Source organism: Pararge aegeria, chromosome 21, assembly GCF_905163445.1.
Source record: "Pararge aegeria chromosome 21, ilParAegt1.1, whole genome shotgun sequence".
In the NCBI taxonomy this organism is placed as follows: domain Eukaryota; kingdom Metazoa; phylum Arthropoda; class Insecta; order Lepidoptera; family Nymphalidae; genus Pararge; species Pararge aegeria.
In genome coordinates, this window is record NC_053200.1 from 6425701 (window position 1) to 6438568 (window position 12868).

The window sequence follows — 12868 nt, forward strand, 5'->3', positions numbered from 1 at the left end:
TGATGGCGGCTAACACACAACCGGAAAATATATCCGGTGCAAGACCGATAGCTTAGCGAGCTCTCCGAGGCACAGGCGAATCACCACCAATTTTCGAATTACGGGCTGGTACTAAGAATGTCTTGATAGAAAACCCAAATACTATGCACTGGCTCGACTCGACTCAACTCTACGATTGGCGCGTGATCTGCAGTCGAACTTGCTCACCCAACCAACGACCAACGAGACAGTTTCAGTACAATAATCGTATATGTGTCCAATGAGTGTGTTTTGTGCAGACTTTCGGCAGTCTTAAAGGCAAAGTCATACATAAGGAGCCTTCCTTCCAATCAAGGAACTTCGGGAAATTTGAGTTTGATCGAGCGGCGCGATTCGCCTCCTAGATATGAGATAATTGGCAAAGTGAGCTTGTTTAAGAAAAAAAACAATACGGTCAAGGTTTTCGCGAGACGCACATACACCATTAATCCACATTCTCAAAACCAAGGCCATCTTCGCCATCGCCGTCAGTACGTATACGGTGTTCGCAATGAATATTACATAACTTGAACTAGTCTAGTTCTCTCACTCGGGAGCAAAAGCATCGGTTTATAGTCGTAAAAATGTAATAGGCCCGTTTTGACATTTGTCATCGCGACGTAACTAGTTATGGAACCATACGACTCGGGACTCGATACACACGATAAATCATTTCAAGTTTGTATCAGTACTTGATTGATATTATTATGTATTGTAAAGTGTTCGTTCGTTCAAAGTAGTGTTGCCCAAATGCAAGAACAAGACGAGACTTAGCCAGTCTTGGTCTTGGTCTTGCGCCAATACACCTGGTCTTGGTCTTGGTCTTGGTCTTGCGCTCCCAGTCTTGGTCTTGGTCTTGGTCTTGCAGCAAGAGTCTTGCAAGTCTTGCAATTACCTATTAGTCTATTACTATTTATTAAAGTTTACTTTAAATCTTAGAAAAACGTATTAGAATTGGAACATTGTGAGCTTGAATTAACATAGCCATAGTAAAGATCAAGCAGATTAATAAATAACTGAAGATTTGATAAGAAATTCGAAAAATCAACTGACCTATATGTCGTTTTCCATGGAAGTAACTGTTTCTTAATAAACATTTATGATTTATAAGCTTACATTTGCTAAAACATGTAAAAAAACAAATTAATTACAATAACTTGACTGTATTTTAAAGAACAATACTTATCTGTCTAGAAAGAGATTGAACCCTCAACTTATAAGAAATTTAATAAAAGAGTTTTACGATTTATCATTTATTTGAATAAAGCTGAAGAGTTCGTTTGTATGTTTGATGACAGAAGTTTTAAAATAAATAAATAAATCCTGAACGTCACTATACCTCCAAAGTTACTATTCCTCGTGGACGAAGTCGCGGGCACAGCTAGTAAATACTTACTCTCATCATCTCTCTCAGAGATATTCGAACACTTTTTTGCTATTTTTTCTTGTAAAAACTTAAGAAATATAATGACTAAATGTACAATAATAGTACCTAAGTAATTAGTTTAAAACCATATAAGTAATCAATATTATAATTACTTACTAGAATGAATTATTATGACATCTACTACCTATCCTCACCATTTTATCCTAATCATAATACTACTTGCGTGATCAGTATAATGTATTCATTTTCATTCTAAGCACTCTGAAACTTATTTATTCTTTGGAACACCTGTAGGTACTCTTAAAATTCGAAATTATTTTGCATGAATAGTGTCAAATGTTATGATTTCGCGGCGGCAACGATTGTTTTAGATTTCAAAAGAAGCCGCCGGCGCGTGTATCATAACCATGTACTTCCGAAAAGCGGCAAATTTCTTTGAGAAGTAAGTACAAAACCTTTGATGCCGCATTATCAAAGTGCCGATGGTTAAAACATAACTATGCATGCACTCAGTTTGATTTTAATAGATATTTTTTTATTCGCTAAGTTTATGGTATTAGTCGTAATGCGCATAGGTCCAGTTTTTCATATTCTTTGATATAGTTTTTTGCGTCTCATAGAATTCCTAAGCGTACCTACCTACCTATACACCGAACTGTTACACCTAACTACTCCGTGAAATAGCGCTAAGTCCTAGCTGCAAGACGCAAGAGTCTTGCAGGCTATGTCTTGTTCTTGCTCAAGTCTTGCACGGTCAGTCTTGGTCTTGGTCTTGCTAAAAATACGCGGTCTTGTTCTTGGTCTTGGTCTTGCAAAAACGCAAGAACAAGACCAAGACTGCAAGACCAAGACTGAATTTGGGCAACACTAGTTCAAAGTATTCCTTTAACTTCACAACCAATACGCGTGACTGGCTGTTGATTATACGTCCACTTTTCAACATGTTGAGTTAGTACTATATACCTAACAACAAACAAAAATCGAGTCAAATCACTATGTTTAATTTAATGTCCAAAATAGAAGAGCCATAGTTAACGTAATAGTAAACAATATATATCAAACTTAAACGAGCGCACAGTCAACTTTACAAGATGAGGAACGAAAAACTGCACAGTGCGCGCGAGGACGCTTCAGTCATGTGCCGCTTGGTCAGATACATCAACTCAGACTCATTATTTAGAACCCATTTTGAGAACCAAGCTCAGTAAAGATAACTACACAATATTTAATTTCGATATTCAGTAAAAAAATGGTTACAGCTCTAGTATAAAAAAAAAAAAAGACTGAGAACGTAACTGTTTTCGTTACGTTTCGCAACAATTATAAATTGCATGCTACTATGAAGTAAGCGCAAAAAGAATACTCGCGATATATTCTTTCATATTATTTAACGTCCCAAAATTACGTATTTTTTAAAACACTGTATGTAATTGATTTTTATTTTATTATTTCTTTCAGTTTCGTTCCAAGTTACATTCTATGGTCACAAATGTCAAAACGGGCCTATTACATTTTTACGACTATAGTAGCCTTAGTACACGACTTGATGTTACCGATACATCGGAGTAAAAAGGATCTTATTATCATCGTGCAAAGCTTAAACTTGCCTAAAATTCTTGATTTATTTATAATTTATGTACCAGGACTTGTGATTACAAACATGAATATATGAAGTAACCCAGCCAACCCCAAGATGTGAGTAAGATGATTTTATAATGTGTGTAAAAGGTCAAATAATGGTACAATATAATTATTGATGAACTATTTTTTTGGGCTTTAGTTTTATTTGATTGAACTGAAATTCTCCATACTAAAACGAAATATATAATATAATATATATAATAATTTGAAAATAAATTACATACGCATATTGAAAATAAATTACGTAATAAAGTAATTAATATTAACATATATATATAATAGTGATAAATATACTATGATATATTATTATATTTATATAAATATTTATATATATTATATTGTTACATTTATTATTTTATTTAATTATTTATGTATATGATATACATAAATAATTAAATAAATATATATTTTTTATATAGAATTGCGATTTCCCGTCTCTCATTGCCTTATTTCATTAGTTAAGGTAGCCTGGAAGAGATCACTTTTAGTGATAAGGCCGCCTTTTGCATATAATTTATGATAATGCAAGTGTTCCTGTGTGTGTTTCCTTTATTATGCAATAAAGTGGTTTAAATAAATAAAATAAATATGATAGCTCTAGCTCGGGCTTTTGATAGAACGTTTGTAAAACAAAAATCAGAAGTACAGGATTTGCAACTATAAAACGCGTGTAATTAGGTCAATGTTACCTTGCCGATACAGAGTTTAATACTCTGCAACAACCGCTCTATTGTGAGTAAATCTTGTACTAAGGCTACAGATTCGATATGCAGGCTTATGATTACAACCGCATACATTAAACTTACGTACTTATTGATGGCAATCTTTTTGCCTTTTTGTGCCTAGGTATATTTTAGGTTTTGTATTCTGTTATCTTACATCATAGTGGTACGCAACAAAGTGTTTACTATTTATATTATCAAACACCTATATCAGTCCAATGTTGGAATAAAGGCCTCTTCTAAAGAGACGCTTTGCCCAAAATCACCACGCTGGGTAGACGGTTGGGGGGTCGCAGAAGATGGTAGTAGTAGAGCAGAGGACGCCTCTGCCCGTTCTCCGTTCTCCATATTCCGCGAGAACAGAATGTGACAACTGTAGGCCTAGTATAGGAAATGATCGCTCGCAATAGAGGCGTTGTTTTCGCATATCAAAAAAATGTGTGTGTGTGTGTGGCACCGTATATCCCAACGAATGAACGAATTTTGATGTTGTTTTTTTGTTACAATGGTTAATTAGTCACGAGTGTGCTATGTTTAATAGGAATCTGCACAAAATGGCCGATTACATATTTTTTCACAACTCCCTCAATATGGGTATTAAATGAAAGGGCTTGACTAATAGAATACTATGTACACTATGACAAATTTCAAAAAAGCTTGACAAGTGGAATAATGTAAAATGTATTGATAGTTGGGGGTTTTTAAATTTTCAATTAACACGTTATTTTAACCTAACGTTGCAAGTATTTCTTAAAGTATTACTCGAAAACGACTAATAGATTCTAATAATCTTGTACTAAGCACACTATGTTCTGATCTGCCGTCACCACAAAGCACTCGGCTAAACTCGTTATGAGTAAGTGCAATAATAATATGTGTGTGTTTCTAACCTTCTCCACGCCATCGTCCCCTGTGACGAGTACGTCAAAAACTCCATTCTCGATGACGTAAAAGTTGTCACCGTCGTCACCCTGCCGGATTACATATTCGCCGGGCTCGGATCGTTTCTCGAACATCGCATCCAATACCTATGAGGACAAACAAAAACAATTAATCGATCAAAAGTAATTTGGGCTAATCTTAATATATATAAATCTCCTGTCACGATGTTTGTCCGCGATGGACTCCTAAACTACTAAACCGATTTTAAATTAAATTGGCACACCGTAAGCAGTCTGGTCCAACTTAAGAGATAGGATAGCTTAGATCTTTAATTATAGTCGCAATTTTATTTTATTGCAAATTTTTTGTCAATAAATAATATGGTATTATATATACTACTATACTCATTTAAGGCTTAGCGATATTGAATACTTTAAAAGCAAAATCAAACGCAGACGAAGTCGCGGGCAACAGCTAGTAGTCTATATAATATAATGTGTGGTAGGTATAATTATATCTAGTTACCGTTAAAAAAATATTTTTCGTTGTAGAATACTGTTCTTACGTACTATTTGTATACTCGGTACCCTTAGATAAACTGTTTGGTTTCCAAGGATGGCGTAGGGTATTAAGTTGTGTATTAAAATATTTTTTGATCAATAAAGGAAAAAAAAATAGCTTTCATTTTGCATCATTGAAGCAGTGATAAGAGTGGTTAGAGCTTCAGTCTCCAAAGGATACCAATGTATGATCCCCGCCACATACGCATGTCGCATGCACAAATCTCATATAGCTCGCTCTATAGTACGCAGAGCGCCTTTAAATTAGTCTACGAGGCCAAGTGTGTCAATTTATATGTGTACGAATCTATAGAAAGCTGTCGACTTTATAAGTTACGCGCTTATACCAGTAACAAGTGCTATTAGAAAAAGATTTTCGCGTTAGGTGGGCTCAGAGTGCTTTCAAATATAGTAACATTTAATAAATCAAATGTCGGGCGCTATCTATTGTGATTACCGGTGCGGGACCTGCTACCTGGACCATAGAACCCCAGCGTACATCGGTTCTCCGATCTATATGCCCTTCTTAATTGCTACTTCAGCTCAGTTTCACGACTAGCTGAGCTATGTCGGTAACTCTAGTTCTTCTACGGATCGCCTGACTTCTGATTTAATCACATAGTGATGAAATTCTAGCATAGCTCTCTCCAGCTCGCTGAGTGACTCTGAGCCTTCTTATGAGGCCCATAGTAAGCGACCACGTATCAGATCCGTAAGTATTTACTGGCAACACGCACTTTTTGAATCGAACTGCTGTCAATTTCATTGCATGAAAGGAATATGAATTTATATCCACTATTGTCAATTTTGAATTTATATCCACTATTTAACTGTTGTCAATTTCATTGTATGAAAGGAATAGGAATTTATATTGAAACTTGCCAGTAAAGTTTCGCGCCTGCCACTGAAAATTTGAGGGAAAATCCAGCGTAATCGTGAAATATGAGGAAATCATTCAACATCTATAAATAAACACTTCTTTCAACGATTGGAAACTCGTCAAAAACTCGAATAACTATTGTGTATTTGGATATAGGTGGGTGTTTTTCCCGTGCGTGCAAGCAAATTTCAGATTAAAGATATTTATTTCTCAAAAAAACATACTGTTCACTTAAACAAAGTTGCTTGTAAATAAAACACGTATTATTTCTATTTTTACGTTTAAAATTAGGAATTCTGGATTATCATTATTTTCTAAAATGTAATCCTTTAGCTGTAGTTTAGCAGTTTAAATGTATAAATGTAACCAACAGACAAATTCCTCTGTGACGTCATACCGCATACCCTTGTCCAACTACCCGTACACTAAACCTTATCGATATCTTTCAAGCTATTTGCGAGCAATGGGGAAGTCAAACCTTTTAAAATTAACTTTTTGAAGAACTGAGAATCATGGTCTTTGAGAAGAGAGAAGAGAGATTCTTGAAATGTGTATTGGTATAACAAGTTACATGTCTAGCTTGCACTTGCTTCTTCTAGCTATCTCTGTGCTAAATAAACATCAAGAATTCACCGATTTATCTGTGAGAAGATAATAAACAGCACAGGTAGCATTATATCGCAATTCCAATATAAGTGCGGATTTGTTTGTAAGCTTCTAAACATAATATACAAAAAAAAAGTAGTTCACTTTCAGTATTATATTAAGTACAGGCGGATTATGTAACCTAAGCTCCCCCACCGGGTGTTTTCATTCACCGTGTCGCATACATTATGCATTCATAAATGATACCTACGTAGATACATTTACCAGTTTACAATGTTCTGAAGGCTGTTTTTTAAATCTATTATTAGTATATATTTTCTTTTTACTTCGACTATGATCTCACCTCATGATAATACGCTCTGTAGACTTAAAAAGGTATGCGTTAATCCAAAGGGATATGAAGCTTTATAAAAGTATACCTCATGTTAAAAATAGACAGTGATAGTTTGTTGAACTCGTTTCATACCTACGTGGTGTTTGTAGGTATAAATTGTTGCAGTAAGAAGTGGCGGTTTATCAGATGATTAACCAACATTTTGCCTCTTTTGTAAGGAACAGTATACCAATACAAATACACAATATAATTTCAGAAATATTTGCCTAAAAATTAAGTTGAAAAAAGGTTAGATACAGATCTTTATAATTTAGACACATACTTGAGTTGTGGTATTTTAAAATATTGTACAAAACATTCCCTATCAATCAAACGCGAAATACTATTATGGACATAAGTATTACTGTCTGTTCTGTGATGCGCTGTAACGCGGTGTCGCATCCCACTTCTGATGCTGTATCTTGTACATTAGTACATAACTGATCTCAGTGTTTAGTGAGGCCTCGGTAAATTCGATGTTGTTGCTTCAGATTAGACTAATTAAGTAGCTTCTGCCCGTAGCTTCTGCCCGTGACTTCCAGCCACGATGTTTTTTTCTGGCACATATAACTTGAATACCTCCAAGGTAAGAGTGAATGCTTTCTAGGTCCAAGGCCGTGGGTTCCATTTCCACAACTGGAAAATGTTTGTGTGATGAACATTAATGTTTTTCAGTGCCTGAGTGTTTATCTGTATATTATAAGTATTTTTTATGTTATTCATAAACATATTAAACGGTCATCTTAGTACCCATAACATGTGTGTATTGTCATAGTGCATTATTATTATACTAGAACTCCTCACCTGCTGCATTTGCTGTGCATCGAGGGAGCGGAATAGCAGGATTCCTCGCACGGCCTCGGCGAGCCTCGCCCGTTGAGCATCTGATTTGGGGAATACAGCTGGCGCGCCTTCATCCGAATCATCTTCTTCAGGGTCGTATGTCTCCGCGAACACTGACTTGCGCCGGTTGTTGAAGCGCGCCACCGGCGGCTCTAGACAAGAAAAATATGCTTCAGACTAATGGGGACTGAGTGCAGCTTAATGAGTTTGAAAGAGCCTTAACTATTAACTAGTAGTTTCTTAGGCCTTCACACCGATAAATAGAGATGCCAAGGTATTAACGCCGACTTAGTGTAACCGCGAGAGACCGCGCCGCGACCGTACGTATGTGAAAAGGGCTAAAAGTTGGCTACAATTTCAATATGACAGCAGTTACAGAGTTTAAGTTTGAACACAATATGAATAGGATTCAACTTAAGTAAATATTGCCATGTGCACACAAAGTAAAAAGTTATAAGGTATGTGCCTTTAAACACAGCAACCTGTAGCTTCGTCGCTTGCACTTGCTAGAGGGTGTTTCTCAATGCACCAAAATAATAATTGTTTCTTCCATAAATAATTAAAAAGTACATAATATTATCTACTTTTCTAACTAGACAAGCTAATTTTATTGCGCTATAAAGTTAGAATCGCAGGTTAAAACAAACCTTGGCATTGAATGTTCGTGAAAGAGTGAGCATTACATTATATTATGTCAGAGAAATTCTTTCGTAAATCGTTATTATATCTTTGACTGGAAAGCTGTAAAGCAGCAGCATTATATTATTATATATAGTTTAAGACATAAATAAATTGCATTGCATAATTGGTGTGACACTGATAAATTATGATCAGTTTCTGCACTTTTGATTTGAAACACTAAGATTTTTATTATAACCTCTATATATTCAAAACTGTGGAAGTATACAGAAAACACACAGGTGTATGATATGGTTATATGGATAATAATCTTACACCTGAATATATTCCTGTTATAATAATTGCTTATATACTTAACATTATACAGTGCTACTAAATGTTGGAGTATTTTTAAGTATTTGATAGTTTTTAAAGTTTCAAATTGTTATCTTAAGCCACTTTTTTGCTATTGTTCTCTTTTTCTAGACTTCTTAAAAGGCCACAAAAGTTAGCCTATTATTATTACAAATAAACTCTATCGCTTATTTTTTATCGGCTTATAATTGTGGTGATGTCAAAAAGGTGCAAATAAAAACAATTTTTTTCCTCATGCACTTACGCTTTTTGACAGGCTAAAAATCGGATCAAGTAGTTATAGTTACTAATGTGTTATATACAAAAAAAAACCACATGTTTAGTTTCAATTTTATATCACTGTGACAAGCTGTCAATATCTTACACAAATAAAGTCAAGGCTGCATTAGCACCTGTACCTGAACTATTCATTATAAGCTTAACAGAACTTGGTCTTTTGCTAATTTTACATAACGTATTTAAAAAAAGGCCAACATCTGTTTCGGCTCCGAGCCACGGACATGAGAAAAAATAAGCCAGCAACATCTCAAAACTTCAAAGAGTTAAACACAAACAAGTAAATGAGATCACAGTATAGTAAACACAGTAAATTTATCTCCTAACAAAAACTGTTGAGCTCAAAATCCCATGTGAATAAGATAGACGTAGAGCGGTTGGGGAAGTTAAGACTTGAAAGGAATGTTATTATCGTGTTTCACGAAAATAGATATCATACTAGTAAATATTTTTCTAACTTTTATATTTAATAAAATAATAGTCTTAAGATTGAAACCCTATCGACTTTGCTTATTATATTGTACACAATTGCATTGCTGGTTTCAACATACCTAATTTTAAGTAAGACATTGTTAGAATGAAAGTAAAAAAAAAAAATACCCAGGTATGTATGTATTAGACTGGTTCCTAGAATCACAAAATTTTAGTTTTAAGAGCCTTAGATAGGTTAGGTAGGTATTTGAATAAATAATATTTGTATTTTAGTTATATTTAGTCGCTTCTCCTTAAATATATTTTTTTCTAGAACTTGTCTTAAAGGTGCTAGTGCTGTGCGTTAGCCCGCATTATTTATTGAACATCAAGTCATACATATACTTATAATTCTCACAATAACTACATTAGTCTCCAACTTGTCTCAGAGAAACAAAGGGCTGGGTTTTATGTTAATCAGGAATACTTTTGACTAGAACATTCTTGCTTATTGACTTGCAAAAATACTTTTTCAGATATCAATGCTTATATTAATAAGTGACCTATCCTATTATGCGGTACACAATTAACTCACTCAGACAAATAAACAGGATCTGAAAGGGTAATGATATCTTATACATGGACTGAAATCCAAAAGTAACCCAAACAGGAATTGCACTATAATAATTATCATAGACATAATTCTTGGATGTAACATTTTACTTCTGTGGAGATGGGAATATTGGTAATGTTTCAAACATGCTGAAATAAATTGAATGTCTAGTGTGGTATTACTTGATAAGGTGGCCACATGCTTTTAAAACTACAATTTCATAGTACTTTTTATCACATACCTATGCAGTATGCCAAATGGCTTAGTAACAGCTAAAAATTATATAAGATTGGGAAAACTCACACATCATTATCTAAATGGTTATGGCGCACAGCCAAACTAAAGAAACATTTATTACAACGAAAATTACTATTTACAACATATGAGAACAATAACAGATTCTTGTTTTTTCCATATGTATGTTGAAAGTTTCAGAGTATGTGCATGCTATTATTCTTTTATGAATAATTTTTTTTTTAGATACTATTAGATCATTGATTTTAAGTGACTTAGTATCCATTAGGTTTCTTTAACCAATCGAAATTATTAAACACTCAAATATAGGGGTAACTGAGTTATGGTAAATTAAATAGAGTAAATTTAAATTGATTTAATCTTTTGAGGTAATAGGACTCTTAGCTATGTTATAATGTACCTAACCAATCTTTTTGCTAATATACAGTGTAAAGTATGTTTTAAAAACAATGAAAACATACATACATACATAACGAAAATATGTATTTACTTGATTGTTTTTATTTATATTTTTAATGCACATTTGAAAAAAAATTGTTGAAAATTTTAACTATAGAATATATATGATTAATAGAGTCTACTTTGTTATGTTTAAAGTCATGAAAGAAAAGTACATCTTCAAGTATAATTATATTAATTTAAAACTCTTATCCCGAGTCTAATTTAAAAATATGTCTTAATAATATTTCAGATCTATAATTCACATTAAATTATGTTAAATTTATAACAATAAAGTAGCTCAGCTGGGTAGAATAATAGATTTTCAATTCTACTATATACTTATTCTGGGAGTAGAAGTCCCAGTATTATCCATGTGTCAATCTATTGTGACCAACAGAAGAAGATCCCATCAGAACAGAACAGAACAGATTTACCATCTGGTACAGCACAACTCAATCTACATCTACTTATTAAAATAGTTTTAAATTTTTGTGCTTGATAAAGTTTTCAATCTACATTAAATACAATAACAAATACTGCAAACAAAATTGTTTATTTATTGCAATAGCGCCTATAAAGCAATATGTATGATGAATGATTAGAACAACTAATTATTAGTTCATTACGTCCTTTTTCGTGAAAATATATTGAAAAATACATGACATATTTTTATATAATTTCATATGCATGAACTTCTTACCATAAAACTCAACTTTACATAAATAAAATTATTAAATGCATAGGCAGTCTGGAAAATCAATAGTGCAAGAGACTTATTAAAATTCACATCCAGTACCTAGATAAAGCAACTTGTGCAAGAGCTACATGCCTTGAACGTTTAGTGATTTGTTGAATTTGATATTCTGTTCATTCATATGGAAATGACTTTACGACGGCGCTATGACGGCCCTAGTAACTGACCTTTGCTGCTGTTTCGAGTCGAGGGATTATTATTGAGAGAAATAGAGAAAATATACCTTCTTCGTCTGATATTATAGATTCATCGGGAGTGCCCGCCGAAGGGCCCCGCACTATAGTCGTTGTCCTGTTGTTCTGTAACCTCGTGAAGAATTCGACCGCGTAGTTGATCACGTCACCCGGCTGCTCCAACAAGTAACTTATGGTGAACTCCAACAGGATCTCCCTGAGGTCATCGGGGACTTGGATCCGTCCGCCTTGAGGTCTGCTCATGTCTGACCGCGTCGCTTCGCTTTCTCGTTACTTTGCCCCACGGAGAACGTCAAAGCGACTCGCCAGATTAAAACTTCGATATCATAGCCATTGAATTTAGCTAAGCGACACACCAACGAGCAATATAACGACGGGGAAGTAGCACTACATACAAACGTTAGTAATAAACAAAACCACACTATTATACTATGATTTTCTCAAGATATAGTCCTGACTACGAATAATTTAATTTAATGACACACTTTTCTCAAAATATTCTTCGTCCTCCAGCCTGACAATTGTTAAATCTCCTTTCACTGAAAAGTAAAAATGGCGAAATCTGGATTGCCCTACTTCTCTAATCACTCGCCTAGTTTAAATTTCATTGCCATAAAGAAAATTATGCAATCGACCATAGATTAACCATTTTGTAGAGGAAAATGTGCATGGCCTGCGCAGATATCCTTATTTGAGGTAGATCCAGATTAAAGAGAATACAAACACAATGACCGGCCGAATACTGTCCATTTCATCATAACTTGATGCGCAGACGAAAACAGATTGGCAGTACTGGCTACTGGAGCCCCCCCACCAGCCCACTTAGGTGGTTTTTTGTAAGGACTTCACTGGGATTTCAGTTACCGTTTATAAATTTCCATTTACTTCATAAAACATGTTTAAAAAAACACAATAACGTTGCATTGTAATTTAAAGGACGATATAAGGGAAACTGTGGTGACGGTAGCTAAAAATAATTCAAATCATGCTTTATCTATAATGTATTTCAGGCAAATCTT

The 12868-nt window shown here is 34.3% G+C and overlaps 1 protein-coding gene across 1 annotated transcript in view; it reads right to left on the bottom strand.

Moving 5' to 3' along the window:
- The window catches only part of LOC120633173 (cAMP-dependent protein kinase type II regulatory subunit), a 33204-nt gene extending 20804 nt beyond the window's left edge, over window positions 1–12400 (bottom strand). The window contains exons 1-3 of the mRNA XM_039903304.1: window positions 11879–12400; window positions 7874–8064; window positions 4659–4796 (exon numbers count right to left, since the gene is read on the bottom strand). Of these exons, the coding sequence (XP_039759238.1) occupies window positions 4659–4796; window positions 7874–8064; window positions 11879–12092 (543 nt within the window). The 5' untranslated portion in view covers window positions 12093–12400. The remainder of the gene's footprint in view (window positions 1–4658; window positions 4797–7873; window positions 8065–11878) is intronic.
- Between the last annotated feature and the right edge of the window lie 468 nt (window positions 12401–12868).